At 35.2% G+C, this 19,739-nt stretch overlaps 1 protein-coding gene across 1 annotated transcript in view; it reads right to left on the bottom strand.

Moving 5' to 3' along the window:
• Positions 1 to 16,027: 16,027 nt before the first annotated feature.
• Positions 16,028 to 19,739, bottom strand: part of BMY2 (beta-amylase 2) — a 5,545-nt gene continuing 1,833 nt past the window's right edge. Inside the window, exons 4-8 of the mRNA XM_086228181.1 lie at positions 19,594 to 19,735; positions 19,006 to 19,266; positions 17,592 to 17,804; positions 17,107 to 17,326; positions 16,028 to 16,499 (exon numbers count right to left, since the gene is read on the bottom strand). Of these exons, the coding sequence (XP_086084307.1) occupies positions 16,474 to 16,499; positions 17,107 to 17,326; positions 17,592 to 17,804; positions 19,006 to 19,266; positions 19,594 to 19,735 (862 nt within the window). The 3' untranslated portion in view covers positions 16,028 to 16,473. The remainder of the gene's footprint in view (positions 16,500 to 17,106; positions 17,327 to 17,591; positions 17,805 to 19,005; positions 19,267 to 19,593; positions 19,736 to 19,739) is intronic.

Below are 19,739 nucleotides of genomic sequence, written 5' to 3'. Positions count from 1 at the left end.
GTTAGGTCACTTAAGCTTCAAATGGTACATGCCAAATTTGAAGAAATTAGGATGAAAGAGTCCGAGTCATTTTCCGAGTTCTATGAAAGGTTGGAAGCCCTCACAAATGAAGCCATGTCCCTAGGTAAGCCTTATGAGGAGTCTACCATTGTCCAAAAGGTTCTTAGATCTCTACCTAAGAGATTTCAATCTAAGAAGCATGCAATACAAGAAGTCCAAAATTTGGATGAACTCAAAATTGGTAAATTGGTAGAAAAGCTTAAAACTTTTGAGATGGAACTTGAAATGGATGAAAGGGACAGCAAGAAGTCAAAGGATATTGCTTTGCAAAGTGTCAAAGAGATGAGTGAAAACTTGAGTGAAAAATCATCCATGTCCGATTATGAGGTTGCCCTTTTTGTCAAAAGATTTAGACGGATTCTTAGAAATAAAGGGAGAGAAGCTAGAACTAGTGGTAACAACTTTAAGGAGTCCAAATTCAAACCTCAAGGAGAGAATTCATTTGAGAGAAAACAAGAGAGGAAGTCTAACTTTAAGGAAGGAAGAACAACCAAGAGAGATGTGAAATGTTACACTTGTGGTGGAATAGGTCACATAGCAATTGAATGTGCAAATAATAGAAAGAATTATTCTTCAAGTAAGAATAAAGCCATGAAAATCACTTGGAGTGATAGTGAGAGTGATGACTCAAATGATTGTGAGTCTTCTTCCGATATTGAGGGTGATGAAGTTGCATTTGTTGCATCGATCAAGGAGATTGAACAAGTTGATGGTGGGTCTGACTCAGAATCTGCTCCTGATGATGAGTCTTACACTGCACTTTGTGTTAAGTATGACTTACTTTTCACCGAAACTCTTAGCATAAAGGAAGAAAATCAGAAACTAAAGAATGCTAAATTGAAATTGTGTGAGAAGATTGAGTCATTAGAGAGTGAATTAGAAAGTGTGGCTATCTTGAAACAAAATTTTGAAAGTCAAGTCAAAGTGCTCAAGGAGAGCAACATCTACTTTAAATCTTTGAATGAAAAACTTGAAAAAGAAGTACATGAAGCAAATGAGAGCATTGTTGAGCTCACCATTGGGGCTGAAAAGGTTGATAGGATGCTTAGGATTGGAAAGCATCATGGTGACAAAACCGGTTTGGGTTTTAGTGAAAATAGTCCTAGTGTATCTAACACAAAGACCATTTTTGTCAAGTCAAAATCTGATCATGGTGTCAAAAAGGGTCTAGGTTTCATTGACATTGGTCAAAATGCATCTCATTCTAAGTCAAGTCAAGCTACATCAAGTGTCACACAAATTGAATGTTCTAGTACTTCACTTAGAAAAACAAAGTTTGTCCCGGTTTGTCATTATTGTCATGTCAAGGGTCACATTAGACCAAATTGCAACAAACTTAGAGGAAAGAAATCAAGTGAACCAAAGAGAAATATTTCTCTACAAGAGAAAGTGAACAATCTACTCAAAGAGGTAACCAAAATTGCCTTACTTGTCACCCCACTTCCCAAAAATAAGCCAAGTCCACATCAAAGATGGGTTGTGAAGAGCTCCACTAAATGTCTAGTAACCTTGAATGCTTTTTCAGCCACCAAGAGGAACATTTGGTACCTAGATAGTGGGTGTTCCAAACATATGACGGGAGATAAGGAGGTCTTTACCTCACTTGCTCCTTATGATGGTGGTAGTGTGACTTTTGGAGGAGGAGAGAAGTCCTATGTGAGTGGAAAAGGGGTTGTACACATTCCCGGTATACCCGAATTGAAAAATGTAAGATTTGTTGATGGGCTGAATTCTAATTTGCTTAGTATTAGCCAACTTTGTGATGAATGGGGTGGTGAAGTGTGTATGTCTAAGAGTGGATGTAGAATTGTTGACTCCCAAGGAAGGGAGATCTTGAATGCCCCTAGGTCTAGGGATGATTGCTATGTGTTTGATGGCAATGTTGGAAAAATTGAGAATACTTGCAATAGAGCTATTGATGACACTAGCTCCCTTTGGCATCAAAGACTTGGTCACATTAATGTTCATGACCTTTACAAGTTGTCTAAGCATGAGGTTGTTAGAGGTCTTCCAAAGATAGGAAAGCCCGAAACTTTTATTTGTGGTCCATGTTAAATGGGGAAACAAACCAAAGAACCACACAAAAGAGTCAAAGACATAGGCACCTCTAGGACACTTGAACTAATTCACTTGGATTTAGTTGGTCCTGTCCAAACCTTGTCAATAGGTGGAAAGAAATACATTCTAGTCATGGTAGATGATTTTTCTAGGTACACTTGGGTGTCATTTCTTAAGGACAAGTCGGAGACATTTAATCATTTTGTCAAGATTGTGAAACTGCTGAAAAGTGAAGGTATGTCGAGTCTGTCAACCCTGTCCAGAATTAGATCAGACCATGGAACTGAGTTTGAAAACTCTCAATTCGATGAGTTTTGTTGTCAAATGGGTATTAAACATGAATTCTCAGCTCCAATAACGCCCCAACAAAATGGAATCGTTGAGAGAAAGAATAGAGGTTTGATTGAGATGGCTAGAGTGATGTTGAATAGAAAAAATCTTGCTAAACATTTCTGGGCTGAGGCGGTAAACACAGCATGTTACATCATAAAAAGAGTCTACCTTAGGCCGGGAACCAAAAAGACTCCCTATGAACTGTGGAAGGGTAGGAAACCTAAGGTTACACACTTTAGAGTGTTTGGGAGCGCATGTTACATCCTTAGGGATAGAGAACATTTAGGGAAATTTGATTCTAAGAGTGATGAGGGTCTGTTTTTAGGCTATTCATCCAACAGTAGAGCTTTTAGAGTCTTCAATTTGCGAACAAATTCTATGTTGGAATCCATAAATGTGAAAATAGATGATCATGATGCATCTATTGAAATGGCTGCAGATAAGGATGGATTGTTCCCACAATCTGATCCTAAAGAGGATAATTTGGTTAAAGAAGAGTCCAAGTCAGGCAGTGATGAACCTACTGATGACTCAAAAATTGTTGAGTTAGATAAGTCAGAGAGCGAACAAAATGACAAAACCTTGAGTGACAGATCTGAAAAACCAAGATGGGTGAGGTGTAACCATGGTGAAGATGTAATTCTAGGTTCTTTAGACCAGCCAGTTAGGACTAGAAAACAAATGGCAAATGAACTTGCTCATGTGTGCTATGTGTCCATTGTTGAACCTAAAAATGTCAAAGAAGCACTCAATCATGAGGAATGGGTGAGTGCAATGCATGAGGAATTAAACCAATTTGAGAGAAACCAAGTGTGGACTCTTGTAGAAAGATCAGCCAACACAAATGTCATTGGAACCAAATGGATATTCAAAAATAAATCTGATGAATTTGGGAATGTAGTTAGAAACAAGGCTAGGCTTGTTGCTCAAGGGTACTCTCAATTAGAGGGTATTGATTTTGATGAGACTTTTGCACCCGTTGCTAGACTTGAGTCCGTTAGGTTGCTTTGTGCCATTGCATGTCATCTTAGGTTCAAATTGTATCAAATGGATGTTAAAACAGCGTTTTTAAATGGTTACTTGAATGAGGAAGTTTTTGTAGAACAACCAAAAGGTTTTGAGGATCCTCACATGAGAGATGGTGTTTATAAATTGAGGAAAGCCTTGTATGGGCTGAAGCAAGCTCCAAGAGCTTGGTATGAGAGACTCTCTCATCACTTGTTGTCCAATGGGTATCAAAGAGGGTCGGTTGACAAGACCCTATTTGTAAAAAGGTTGAAAAATGATGTCTTGATTGCTCAAGTTTATGTGGATGATATTGTCTTTGGTTCAACTTCAGATTTTCATGTTAAGAGATTCATTGATGTAATGTCTAGTGAATTTGAAATGAGTCTAGTTGGTGAAATGAATTTCTTTTTAGGGCTGCAAGTTAAGCAAGTAGATAGTGAGATATTTATCTCCCAATCTAAGTATGCTAGAAATTTGGTCAAAAAGTTTGGGCTTGAGTCTTCCAAAGTGGCTACTACTCCAATGAGTAAAAGCTCCAAACTTCATAGGGATCCAAGTGGTAAGCAAGTGGACCAAACCTTGTATAGAAGCATGATAGGAAGTCTCCTCTACCTCACAGCTAGTAGACCGGACATATCGTTTGCGGTAGGAGTGTGTGATAGGTTCCAAAGTGATCCCAAAGAATCTCATTTGTTTGCAACAAAAAGGATCATCAAATATGTAAGTGAGACTCTTGACTATGGGTTGTGGTATACCCATGATACCAACACTAAATTGGTTGGATTTAGTGACTCCGATTGGGCTGGGTGTAGTGATGATTTGAAGAGCACCTCGGGTGGTGCTTTCTATGTTGGGAATAACTTAGTATCTTGGCATAGCAAGAAGCAGAATTCTGTCTCTTTGTCGACTGCTGAAGCTGAATACATAGCAGCAGGGAGTTGTTGTACACAACTCATTTGGATGAGACAAATGTTAGCCGATTATGGAATTGATGAGAAAACTTTTCTCATCTATTGTGATAACATGAGTGCTATAGATATCTCCAAGAACCCGGTGCAACATACTAGAACCAAGCATATTGACATAAGACATCATTTCATTCGAGATCTTGTGGAGAGTGGAACTCTTACTTTGACTTTTGTTCCTTCCGAACAACAACTTGCAAACATCTTTACAAAAGCTCTAGAGAATCCAAAGCACATTAGTCTTCGGAAGTCAATTGGCATTTGTACACATGCATAATTCCTTGTAGTTAAATGTGCTTCATTGTTTAAGTTTCTTTTATTTGGTTAAGTAGTTTTTCTTTTAAAGAAAATAACCACTTTGAAAGGTCTTAACATTATTTGTCACACTCTCTTTGATATTCAAAAAGGTTCTTGCATAACATGAGTCATGTCAATAAGCATAATCCCTCCTTCTTGTCAAATGTTAGCCTTGAGACTTTTTTATTTAACACTTTGTCATAATCAATCAAATTTGTTAAATGCTTTTCAAAGACAATTTGTTTGAGGATGCAATTTAGCCTTTCAATATAATTTTTCCTTTGTGACCCATCTTTAGCTAAACTTTCCTCATTTGAACAAATGTGCACCATACAAAAATAACAAAAAAAAAAAAAAAGTGTGACCAAAGAAGTCACGGCCCTAGGGAGAAATAAGGTGTTTTTATGGTGTTCTAGGGTAAAGAGTCGCAAAATTGGACCAAATCATTGCACTTAACTTGGGATGTGCCTAAACAAAACAAATGAAAATAATTTTCTCATAGTCATTGTCATGAGTTGAAAAACTTTGCTTTCAAGATTTGTTCCCAAATTAGAAATTCTCTTGAATGGTTAAATTCTAATCTCTTGTTGTGGATGAAACTTATTTAACCTCTTTGGGTGTCTTTGACATTGTTTTTCCATCTAGAACAAGTCTTGAATGCTAGCATTGACCTCCCTATATCCCAAATATGCTTATTTTCTTGCACAAAATTTGCAATCTTCATTTTCCATATCTATTAGAGTGTTGACATTGGTGGTTAATGCATTTCAATTGTTTTTTGTTTTTGTCAAAATAAAATTCCTGAATCACATCTAACTCATAGATTTATTCCTTATGTGTCATTGCTTCCAACTCTTCCAGGATTCCTCTATCTCTTTGTCAAACCACATGGCTGTTTTATGTCCCAGTTCTGTTCTGTACGAACTTTGTCCATTTTGACTGGTCTGCAGACGTCACATACAGTCATTTTAACACGACCATTCAGCTCTTTGGGTTACTGTTCATTGAAGGGCATTTCAATCTTTTTTGCATGCCTATTTTCTTCTCTAGCTGCCCCTCATATTATATGTCTATATTCTGCAAGCCCGGTACAAAGACGCTGCTACTGCTGCTGCCGGTTATCAGTCCTAGGGGGAGTTCAAATTTAGGGGGAGTCAGACTTTTATGGAATTTACTCTTTCAGCATGTATTTTTCTCTTGAATATCTCTCCAACTTTCTGTGCTTTTGAACTGAACTTTTCTTTTTATGTATGTCCTTTTGTCTTTCCATGACAAAAAGGGGGAGAATGTATTTGTTTAATCTACATTGCTTGCTGTGTTTAAACTGCATACTATCATATTTTGTGTTGTGCAAGTACTTCTTCTTGCAGGTACATTATAACATAGTGTTGGGCTGAGTGTTGAGAGTCTTGTGAGGTAAATGGGTTGATGTTTTGTCAAGGAAAGCCAAAGGGGGAGATTGTTAGTTTCTAGGATTTGTTATATTGGCTATTTTCCTTGTCAAAACAATTGTATTTATTTTTATTTAATCACTCACAAGCTCTAGGCTAGATTAAGGACAAGTTCAGCTGTATTGAAGAAGTCAAGAATGAACAAAGACTCAAGGTATACTGCACTTCATTCATTTTATGAAAATAACAGTTTTTTGTCTATTTGACTAGTCATTCACTGATCATAAAGAACAATGTTTTTCACGTACAGTGGCTGATACTTAAGTCACAGTCACTACAGTGGGTCCATTTCGGATTTTACTTTTACAGCCCATTTCATTGAAAGCCCATGTTCTGTTTTTTTACTAAACATGCATGTGCATTGCACATGGCTTGGTTCCCCTACTGTTTCAATCAGATCTGATTGCTTCTTTGCCATTCACGCCACACACCTTCACACATCAGCACTATTCATCATCTTCCCCATTTCTGATTTTTGCAAAATAAAGCAAAATTCTTTTTTACAGCTCCTCATTCCTATCCTTAGTAATACTAGGATACCCCTCTAGGACAAAGAGAATATGCCCCTCATTCGTCTCTTGTGGACAGCCATTGATTGGCTTCCACGTGGCTCGGGCAAACATGAAAGTTGCGTGGGTGTGTACGGGTATATGGAGCATTCCGTTCAGATCTTTTCGTGTGGGTGTATGAGCATTTTGTGTGGGTATTTTCGTGTCTTATGCCTGAGTATTTCTCAGGTGAAGTGCTCATCTTTAACATTTTCAGAAAATGGTCTTTAATTCTTGAAAAATCAAAAAGATTTTTTGAACTTGTTTTGTTTCATCTAAAATTCTAAATGGGTTTGAGTGTTTAAGTCTTTTCATACATTCTTCAAACACATTCATTTTAGATTTTAGTTGAAGGATTCAATATCAACCTTTTCATGCCTCTAGCTTGAGAAGGTTGATCTTTTTTTTAAGAATCCTACATTGGTATATCATGTTCATGCATTGATGAATCTACTTGGCTTGGTGCGAATTGGTGCCATGGGTTGATGAGCTTGGAGTGGAGCTGCCTTCTTCATGAATGACCGATTGCCTTGCTTATGGAAGTTGCACAAAGGGGTAAGAAAGCTGCCACTTAGTCTAGGACTTAGTGATTGAGCTTGTGTGCTGTGTGCTCCCTTTGTATTGAACTTCTTATTTAGTGGATTGCTTGGTCAGCTGGATAGACCCCCAGTTTTTACCCTTTGTGGTTTTTCTGGGTGAACATCTTGTGTGCATTTGTCTTCCTTGTTTGTGTTGTTATGCTTACTGACTCACTCAACTTTTAAACACAAATCGGTACTGTAGCTATATGCTTGAAATTGATATATGCCTTATATAACTGTCTAGTTAATCACACACCACTGTAGTTGTGGATAACACTGGGATGCCTACTGTGATGGGTCCTCTGAGTGTATAGGATGTCACTTGATCCTTGGTGTGTTTGATTTGTGTTGTTTACAGAAGTGATTTTTGGTTTTTAGAAGTCAATCTGGAGTTTCATATTTTCGTTACTGAACCGTCTGAGTTGTGTTTTTTTGACTAGTTCCTGAGTGATCACATAAACCAAAAATTGGGGTCCGATCACTGAAAGTGAAATTAATCAAGTTTATTAAGTGAACAGATCACCTAAATTAAACTTTCAATATTCATTCTCTCTCTTGAAAGAAAATCAACAGCCACTGTGAAAAAGGAAGCCTCAACTATTGTAAGTCTTCTTTCGATCTACTGTGATTTTCAGATTTGTGCTTTAATGAAGACAAACAAGCAAACAAGATTGTGTGTTGTAAAGGAGAGGAAGATTGACAAAAAAAAAAAAAAGAAACACTTTATGTGAACGATTTTGCATTAATGGTCACCATAGTTACCATTTTGTATTTCTTTGAAGTTATTGGCTTTTCTGTAAATTAGATTGTGCAGGAAAATTAGAGTGTTGTTAAGGAGAGGATTGAGTAGGAAAATCATAGCGCCATTAAAAATTGGTGACTATGAATTTTGCTAAAAATAATTTGTTTCATATGAATTTCAATTTCCACTAAGTTATCAAAAAATTTAAAAAAATAATCTGATATACTGCTATTCGACAGATCACCAAACACAGTATAACTTAGTCAGACTGTTTATCCGAAACAATACAAAATGTCTGATAATATTTTAGATAAACAATTAGTTTATCCGGAACAATACTAAATGTCTGATAATATTTTAGATAAACAGTCAGTATTTTCCGAAATAGATTAATACTATCCGATAAAAATTAATCAATATAGTATGATGTACCAAACGAGCCCTTAACATATATAATAGTCGTGGTGATTAGTATTTTGTTGGTGCGGAATATTTATCCAATCGACAATCCTAAGTGTGTTCACGAATTAAGCACATGAATGAATGATGAATGATGAATAATGAATGAATGAATATGATTTTATTTTTGGTCAAAGGTGATTCATTAAAGCCCAACAAGGCAAAGATGAATGAATGAATATGATAGATCGCACATTCGCACATCACTCAAGTCTCATGGAAATGACAAATTGGACCCACTCGGCCACTCCACATTCCAAATTGCTGTCACCCAATGACAAATTGACAATGTCTCAATGAGGTTGTATTTTGAACCAACAATCATTTTAATCTAATAATAAATACGCGTAGCACCATATAGTGGTGGAATTTTTCATCTTTCCTTTTTATTTGTTTTTCTTTTTTACTTTATGTCTCTATTTTGTACTTCTTTTTCTCAAACGATAGAAGAGAGATATTATAAGTAGGAGAGTACTTGGGTCATCCCCTAGGCTACCTCAAGATCACCCCACCTCTTAAAATTACAATTTTGATCATATCGACGCATGATCAAAATTGTTTAATTTTTAGATAACTTATTATAGATCATGTATGTAAAAAATCAACTCAATTGAAAATCGTTTTGTTATATAACTGTTGTTGATTAAATCGAAAAAATCAACAGTTTAGTCAAAAAATCACTTTTTAATCAGAAAATTATCGATTTTTTCTACTTAATTGACAACAGTTATATAACCAAATGATTTCTGATTGATTTGATTTTTGTATAAATGATCTTTAATAGGTTATCTAAAAAGTGAATAGTTCCGATCATACATTGGCATTGTCGAAATCGAAATTTAGGGGGTGAGGTGACCTTGGGGTACCCCCAGAGGGTGACCCAAGCATTGTCCTTATATAGTTTAGTGACATATATTCTAGCTAGCTAAATTGGTTATGGCATTTGATCCAAGATTTGGACTTCACAGTTCTTGGTAATCATGGTAGGGAATTTTAACGCGTGTGTATATATATATATATATATATACATACAAACCCCTTTCATTGAAAGATCTCTCAAATAATTTTATCAGAAATCTCTCGTGGAACTCATTTCATATAGTATTTTAACGATTCAAACTGTCTATTTTTAGGTCTATATTCAAAGATAATCCTTGCAAAAAATCAGACAAATCAGAAACCATTAAGTCATCTAACTTTAATCAAATAAATAGACGAACAAAATATTTTCGATAAATACTTGAAATGATGACCATTTAATCAAATTGGTAAATGGTTTCCGATTTAGCTAATTTTTTGTAAGGATGATCCTTCAACGGAGACCTAAAATGTAGATGGTTACGATCATAAAAAATACAATGTGGAGTGGGTCCCAAAGGAGATCCTTTATTTAACCTTAAATGAGGGATCCCTCAATGGAAGGGTGGCCTGTATATATATATCTCTTGTATTAAAGGATCTCTCATTTAAGGATAAATAATGGATCTCTTGTGGGGCCCACTGCACATTGTATTTTGATAATCAGAACTGTTTACATTATAGGTCTCTATTAAAGGATTATCCTTACAAAATATTTGTTAAATCAGAAATCAGTTCTCAATTTGATTGAATGGTCATCATTTTAAGTGTTTATTGAAAATATTTTGTTTGTCTATTTATTTGATCAAAGTTAGATAGTTTAATGGTTTTCAATTTGATTAATTTTTTGTAAAGATGATTTTTGAATAGAGACTTAAAAAATAAACGATTCGGATCGTTGAAATACTATATGAAATGGATCCTACGAGAGATTTCTTAAATAAAATTATTTAAACGATCCCTCAATAAAAGGGAATTGTATATATTAAAATGCTAGCTATGTTCTCCAATTTATCTTCTCCTTCAATTTTTTTTTTCTTATTATTCTCATTAAAAAATTATAATTGTTGTGCCTGCTACTGGAAATAGGGATTTTTTTAAGGATATTTCTATGAAATGCCTAAAATTCATGCCATAAAATTATTTACCCCAAAATTCCGAGTTTGTTCTCCCTCTAGGTAAAGCATCGCATTAGCATAGAAAAACAAATAGCAAATTACAGGTAAATACCTCAAATATACACCTTATTTCAAGTTAGTACCCCAACATCATTCTTGATCTTACGACCATCCAATATCATTCTCTTACTAGCATTGGCAAGATCTGTATCGTATATTGTGCAAAAATAGCTTATGTGATATCCATCGCCACTCTCTTGTTGGTAGTCTTTTTTTTTTTTTTTACTGAGTCAACAACCACAACCACAACTTAACTTATTTTATTTGTTTTTTTTTTTTTTCACATTGTTTGGATATTTTTTTGGTATGGAGAGGACCGAATGCTCAAGCAAAATAATTACATCGGGTCTAGAAACACTAAGAACATCATCCAATAAAAAACCTAAAATTGAAGCAGGAGACTCCACAACAACATGCACACCAAGTAAAAAGAAAGGCTAAAACTAGCAAGAGCATTTGCCACAACATTTTGTTTTTGAACTCTAATGCCATTAACTGCCACAAATGTGACTATGGGGCAATTACAACAATATAAAAATACTACAAATTTGATCGATTCGAGTACCAATCGATAGATCCGTAGACCAGTTGATCGATCGATTGCAAAAAAAAATATATATCGTTTTATACATAATTTTTTGCCCCGAACTACTTGTGTCTCATTAACTATTATTGTTTTAACAAGAAAAAGTTTTGTATTCAATTTAGGGGGGTGTACTCAATCAAGACTTTTAAAGACTTTTGTTAAATTATAAAGTCAGAAGGTACTCAATTAATCAAGACTTTTATACACTTTTAAAAAGTTTATAAAAATCAGGGGGTACTCAATCAAGACTTTTTAAAAGTCTATAAAAGTCATACGGTACTCAAAATGTCAATGACTTTCACAGATTTCTCAAATTCATAGACTTTGAAAGACTGTTGGCATTAAAGTATACATACCAAATCTTCTTATTTTTCTTCCATTCCCCCCCAAGACTTTGAAAGACTTTTGAGAAAAGGCTTCCCTTTTCTCTCTCCGCCTCCTTTAGCATTGCATTCGCACGTGTATGTCCTTTCTAACATTGATACACCTATTCCTTATAGTGTCCTATCACTATGCCATTACATATAAATAAACCTGTCATATACGGTTCTAACTCCAGACTTCAGTGCTCCAGAAGTTAGTTTTATGGGTTTACAACATGTCAATTATAATATACTGTTCCACCCTTTTATTTTTTGTATGTTTACGTTGAGAGTTTCAAGGATGACTTGAGTTATATTTATCGCTTAGATATAATAATAAAGAGATTAGTTCAACATTATTTAAAATTTTGACTTATATGTTAAGTAGTAATACAACATTATTTCTTTCAAATTTTAAAACTTATATGCATTTCTCATTATGTATTATTTTATTTTTTAATTTAATTGTCTTCACACTTGGAAACTCGTTTTCGTCAACGTTACCTGGATTTAACATTATCCATGTAACATTGAATAGTAAGTTTCAACAAATATTGAAGACCATTTTTAGATCATTCAATATATTAGTAGGTATCTTAACAATCTTGATTTCTTGGAGATTATTCTTTCATCAGCTTGTCATTTTTTGTTTGATTTCACTACTTTTTCATTGCTCTTCTGTTTGATTTCATTGCGTTTTCATTGCCCTTTGTGATATACGGATACTATTATCTTACAGTATTTAACAATGATATTTGTATCAAAAAGTCATTGAAAGTCTATCAATGTCTATGAAAGTTTTTTAATAAAACTTCATGAAAGTCTATAAAAGTCTATAAAACTCTTTAAAAGTCTATCATAATTCTGAAAGTCTATGAAAGTCTGTCACTTAAAAAAAGTCTTTAAAAATAGGGATTAATGTAATTTTGCTCCCCAGACTATTACACATGTATCAGTTTGCTCCCCAGACTTCTAATTTGGAAAATTAAGGACCCTGACTTTTTCAATTTTGCCAATTAAGGTTATTCCGTCAATTTATACATTTTTCATCTAAAATGTCGAGATGATCAAGCAAAATTTAGCAAGAAATAAAATAGGAAAAATGATGCATGAGGAAAAAATGATAAGATCTAATTGGAAGGGACCATTTTGCCCTCAAAGATTTGGATAAAAAATGTGTAAATTGACAAAAGAACCTCAATTGGCAAAATTGAAAAAGTCAGAGTCCTTAATTTTCCAAATTAAAAGTCTGGGGAGCAAACTGATACAAGTGTAATAGTCGGGGGAGCAAAATGGTATTAATCCCTTAAAAATATGGATTGAGTACACCCTCCTTAAATTTTCATTTACTTATTTTTGTATATATATAACTTGAAAGAAAAATATATTGTAGTCAGCCATTATTCAAATTTTCATTTATTTATGTATATCTATAACTTTAAAAAATTTAGTCCGCCATTATTGTTTCAATTATTGCAGGGATAAAAGTCATGATAGCAAGCATCACCATCAGTATATGAAAATGAAATTGTAGAGACAATGGATGGGTTTGAATTAATGTGACACAGCAGTCGGTTTTCATGCACACAAAACTCTCTTTATGGGAGAGAGAGAGAGAGAGAGAGAGAGAGAGAGAGAGAGAGAGAGAGAGAGAGGTCCTAACTTAGGATTAGCTTGTCTGGAATTAAATGAAATTCGTCCCCAAGTGAGCCTCTGGCCCTCTGCCCCTTAAAAGAATGAATAAGCATGGCTGTTGTAACATCACACCAAGTGGGTCATATAGTCGATCATGTGACCCAAAATTAATTGGCATAATTGCTAAAGACATATGGCAAGCTGTTCACAGCCTCACATCTAAATGAGCCAGTGGTGTTCAGTTTTTACTCTACTTGATCATGGCTCATGAACAGAAGTTGATGCAATTATGCATATCAACTCCATGCATGGACAAATGAACGTAACATCACAGAAGAGACTCTTTTCGTTGTATTGCGAAAAATAATTGCATTGATATTGATATAGAGACCAAACAAGAGAGTGTGATCAAGTCCCAAAGAAAATGATCGAGCATCCAAATAAAAAGACAATCCCTTCTTTTTCACACTGTTTTTTTTTTTTTTCTTGAGAAATCTAGCTTTTTTCACACTGTTTGATGGTGTTGTTTTGCTTATCGTTCACTGATAAGAATAAATTCTATTTTTTTTTTTTTTTTAGGGATAAGGCTGGGAATCAAACTTGAGAACTATCTAATATTGTAGAGAAAAATACTACTATCCAATAGTTGGTTTATATAAAATAAAACCTATTTAATGTCATTTTGCTCCTCAGACTCTTACACATGTATCAGTTTGCTCCCCAGACTTCTAATTTGGAAAATTAAGGACCCTGACTTTTTCAATTTTGCTAATTAAGGTTATTCCGTCAATTTATACATTTTTCATCTAAAATGTCGAGATGATCAACCATAATTTAGCGAGAAATAAAAGAGGAAAAATGATGCATGAGGAAAAAATGATAAGATCTAAATGGAAGGGACCATTTTGCCCTCAAAGATTTGGATAAAAAATGTGTAAATTGACGCAAGAATTTCAATTGGCAAAATTGAAAAAGTCAGAGTTCTTAATTTTCCAAATTAGAAGTCGGGGGAGCAAACTGATACAAGTGTAATAGTCTGAGGAGCAAAATTATATTAATCTCATTTAATAATGATACTAGAAAGTAGAAACAATAAAAAATAAATCTATAATTTTACAAACTCATGGAATAATATTAAAAAATAAAAAAATTAATAATTGCCTTCATATGTTATAGTTGAACGTGTTTATTGTGTTAAAATTAGATTATTCATGCTTGATCAACACTAACCCAATTCGTTTATTGTTCGTGTAAGTGGGTCATATATGTCGTCTCTGTATTCATGTCTAAGTAATGGTTAACTCAAATGTATCAAAAATTACCATTCCTACTTGATGCAGCATCATCGAGTGCCTTGAAATCAGACCAAGGATTAGGCTACATCAACAAGATACAACCCTTCCGCTGCAGCAAGGGCCTTGAAGCAGACCAAGGCTTAGCATTAGGAACTCCCCCATAATGGTGTCGGGATGAAGATAACACTCTTTGCAAATGGGTCAAATTGTTGATTTCTTCAATGAGTTCGCTTTCTTCTGGGTGGATGGATCCATGTAGCTGTTAGGTTTCAGGGATATGTAGTGGAGACTGGAGAGGGACCATGATAGTTGCAAAATCAAGAGTATGGTTTTTTTTTTGTTGGCCTACAAACAAAAATCTAAACCATTACATATCTGGCGCCCGCTGATTTCATAAAAAAAATCTATATATTTATCTCAAAATTAATTAGCAATTAAAGGAGTAGTCCAAAAGTCTTATAAGCTATTATGTAACGTTATAATTTTTTAATGTGGAATAACACTCCATATTCTCACAATACCAATGGCACCTTCCTCGCCACATTTACAGCCATTAGTATTTAGTTTAAACCGGCTATTGAGCTGGAAATCTCAACATAACTGAATTTCTTTCTTATTGCTCAGCAAGGGCTCATTCTTAGTAGTAGTCTCCTACTCAATTACTGCCTGCAATAGACCAGAACAGATATGGGGCCAGGTATAATTAGGCTCAAAAACAGCCTTTGGATTTCCAAATGTACTAGAGAGATATTCCAAGGGAGACCCCTATGGCCCTATGACTCCTGCTAGTTCTCAGATTAACATTGATCCAAGCCCACATATCAAGGGATAAAGGCTGAGAAAATATAGCATCAAGATCCAGCTCCTTCCACACAGACTAGCATTATCACAAGAATAATGCTGTTGGGACCTTCCCAACTGACCATATGGGTTGATGGGTCCATATGGGTTGATGGGTTGATCATATGAGGTGTTAGTTGATCTGTTAATCTTGATTGCAGTGTTAATGGAAATGACATATATAGATTAAGTGACACCTCATATGGTCAAGTTCATATGATCAGTTAGGAAAGTCCCAACAACATTACTCTTATCGCAATCTCTAAATAAATGGAGCAAGGACTTACAATGCCAGAAGCAAATAGGACAAAGATACCAGGCTTTTATACTTGCAATTTCCAACAACCTCAGTCAGAAAATCAGCAACCCAGTCCTGAAGCTGACTTTGAGAAAAAGGTTGCAAAGCATGATCCTTTAAAGAACCTATATCCAGCCAAACATCAGTCCAAAACTTAACCAAACGACCATCACCAATTCTCCAATGATCCTTTGATTCTTCCATTGTAAGAATTCGTTTTGTGAACTTCTAAGAGTTGGATCATTTTTTCTATGATCCTTTGATTACAATGAGTTACTGAGTTTAGTAACCCATTGTAAATCTATCAAACCATATCGAAAAGATTATTCTGTCAGTTTTGAGTGAAAACCTATATTTCTTATCTATTCGAGTGAAAACAGGCTTCTCTCGTTCATTTTCTTTTCGTTTTGTTTTGTTTTTTTTTTTTTTTTTTGAATGAAGAATTTAGCATTGTGATTCAATACAATTAATCGTTTAATAAATGTCAAATTATGACATTCCAATCCCTGCCATATATATTTTGGCCTGAGCATTACTGTTATACTAAACCAACTTTGTTCACTCAGCTAAATCAGACTTTGAATACTAATATACAGCCAGAGGAACTAGTAAACATAAAATCCTTACATGTGACTTTGGACGACTATTTACCAACTGCCTACTTTTTTTTTTCCCCCTGAAACTGCCTTGGCTCTATAAGACACAATGACATTACAAAATGAAGTTACATTGTCACCAATTTTAAAACCTAAGACAACTGTTGTAAAAACTTTTGGACCCTGTGTTGGTGCTATTATCCCCATTTGGAACCATCATTGTTCATCGTCTCTTTTTACCTTGCATGATACCAGCACCAGCTGTTGAGATCCATCCTTCTGTTAAACATTCTCCCATGAAGTAGAGAATTCTCCGCCTAGCACTACACTAGATCCTCAGCTATCTCACCTACAAAACGTAATTGGAAAAATCTTGTAAGAACAATGCTGAATTTTTTGTTGATGAAATTTTTAAACAGGCAACTGTCATCATTAAAATTTAACACAAAGGTGAGAGACTATATATATATAGGCCAAATAGCAGCAGAAGCTAAAGTCAAATGATTAACATGTGCTAAGAAAAGCTGTAGCTAGGAAGAGCACCATCTTGTAGTCTCATAGCATCTAGTCATCTATTGACTTCCTGGACTAGCAGATTATGTAAAATCAAGCAAAAAGAGAAAGCTCATATGAACAATTTTATAAAGGACACCTCTAAATGAGCTATAATGAATTTACTTTTGACCATTAAATATAACTATTTTAGGGCAAAATGGTGAGGGAGGGAGGGTGGGTGGAAAATGGCTTAGATTAGAATATGTTCAAGGATTCGATCCCTTCCCATGTAATCAAAAGGTATTAAATACATTTTTGTTTCAACCGTGAAGGAAGAAGAAAACAATAAGAAAGAAAAAAGAAATAAAAGAAAAGAAAAATGGAACTTCATGTCATGCCTGTCCAAACACTCATCAAATTAAATACTTTACCAAATCTTATTGCTCAATGAGAATACTTACCATGCATGCACTTGATGAAAAGATCCAACTCTGAAAAGCAAATTGTCCCTTGAACTAGAGGAGATGGCTGCTGATATACAAAGAATGAAAAGTGGTGGCGATCAGGATCATTTCTCGGCTTCACCATCTCAACTATTCTCATGCACCCTTCTCTATCATAACATGATAGTGCATTTTCACCAGCTACCATTAATCCTCGATCCCAGGCTATATTTAAAACCTGTAGGAACAAATGGGAATCTAGCATCACTCAAATAGATCATAGATAAACATATCCAAGTAATTCAAGTAGACAGAACTACTTTCATTTAAAGCTGCCTATGCCAGCATGTAACATCGGGTTGTGTGCCTTTCAAAGGCCAGAGAACTCAAGGGTTCACTCAACATTGATCAAAGCTACTAGCAATAGTAGTACAATACAGTAATACTGACACTATAAACAGCCACATAGCCCAAGGAGAAACGACAGCAGCAAGGACCAATACCTGCCAACTCAAACCTTCTGGATCAGCCAGTGCTTCATCATTATCCTGACTAGAAATATGCAGTCCTGAGCAAACAAATTTCACTGTCACTGAATGCTTCTTCAGAACTTCAAAAACTGGAGAGTACCCATCCTGGTTTGTAGGGTTATAGTACCCAGAAGTTAGCTCTGCTGCATGACTGGCAGTCTTGTACCACCAATATACTGCAGGAACCTGCACATTGGCATCTTGTAATTATTGTTTCATTGTGTAAAGATTCCATCATAGGACCGCTTTAAGAAAACATCACGACCGCACATCTCCTTGGTTCAGTTCTTAGTTATTTAGTGCATGAGAATGATACCACTGAATGTCAGACAATTTAAATGTGACAAACCTCAATACCATTTCTAGCATTGATGTTGGGACTTCTCAATGTAACAAAACTCTATACCCTTTCTAGGTTGGATGTTGGAACTAAGCTGAATATAAAAAATCTCAATACCAGTTTTAGGTTGGATGTTGGTATTAAAATGAATATCAAAACAAATTCTACAACAAATTCTCAACATGTTCACGCATAGGCAGAATCCTAAATACCTAACATCATCCAAACAGCATGAGCCATGAAGGAAGTTGTTCAAGGACTACAACATCTGTGTGTTTGCACGGAAGCTAAAGTTTAAAAATCATAATTACCAAACAGTTCAACCGTAAACCAACTTTTCTCAACATCGTTCAAATGTAAGATTTCCGGTTGTATCATTTACATACCACTCTTCATTGCCTTTTGCTTCAGTTCCTGCTGATCGTAAACATATGAAAAGGAAAAGCAGATAGATTCATTGTCCATGAATACAGAACCATATTATAGATTTGAAATACCAGCACCAAATTATGGATTTTCTTTTGGACTTGGATTGTGTCACTTACAGTATGATTGGGAGTTTCTAAGGGAATGGAATATAAAGGAAAGTGGTAATCAAAAAGGGAATGTAATGGGAACAAAACGACTACACCCTTCATTTCCTTTCTTTGGATGTCCAAATAAGAAAGAAAGGAGACAAAAGTATTTTGTAGTGATTTTATCAATGTATCCCACTTATTCTGTTTTCTCCGAAGTTCGTGGAAGTAGAAATTTTACAAAATTTATGAAAGCTTCTTTCCTTTCCTTCAAAAGTCCTTCCTTTCCTCTTATAACACAAAGGTGGGGTTATAAGGGACTGAACATTCCTTTGTAACTTTTCTATACCACACTATCAAACACCCAAACAAGGTAACCAATGGTCGCACTTACTTTTCCTTTCCATTCCTTCTATCCAAGAGCTTTGTTAGCATATCATGGTCACAGGGGAAAACCCAGCAAAAAATAAAGGTTCTGTTAAGCCAAAAGGAATGAAGAGAACATAGCACCAAAAGCAGAGCAGATACATACCTTGACAATTATTTTTGTTTCATCAAAGGCAAGGATTGCAAGAGACAGTACATTATCTGCATGGTCAATTAGTGATTGGGCATACCAATGAAGGAAAAAGCGCCCATAATAACTATCATAATCACCACGTTCACAGAAGAATCCTGTTTCATGTGGCCGAGAATTGTATTGACCAGCATTATCAGGTCCCCTAGCCCAGAATGAGTGCCCACGCAATTTAGCTGCCTTCCGAAGACTTTGCTGTAGATATCTATCGTAGCACTGCAAAGAAGTGATCAATATTATTTAAAACAATTGAAATGCAGAATCTAAAACATGAAGGAAGCAAGCCTTTTTCAAGAATCAATGAGATATATGGTAAATGAATGCCCCAAAGTTTATTAATGATTTGCTACTATATCACATATAACCAGGGAAACAGAGGGAGGGTAGGAAGAAAGAAAGTATTTTCAGACTGATAAGCAATAACATTGCAAATCTAGGAGACTCTAAGTTAAGCTGCAGAATATATGGACAAGGAAACACTATACGGATTTACAATAACTTGAAAAAGAGACATAGATACCACAGGTTAGCTTTAACAGATACCTGAAACTCACCGATACCAGGATACCTCCATCCCATTCTTTCGGAAAAGGAAGGATACTTAAGCTCCCCAGATGCTCCAAGTCCAATCTCCACAGCAGAAATAAGACCCTCAGAAAACAAGTCGTCAAACTCAGTCCGAAAGCTTC

The sequence above is a fragment of the Dryas octopetala genome, chromosome 9 (assembly GCF_963921425.1).
Source record: "Dryas octopetala chromosome 9, drDryOcto1.1, whole genome shotgun sequence".
Lineage (NCBI taxonomy): Eukaryota > Viridiplantae > Streptophyta > Magnoliopsida > Rosales > Rosaceae > Dryas > Dryas octopetala.
This window is presented reverse-complemented; position numbering and strand designations above follow the sequence as displayed.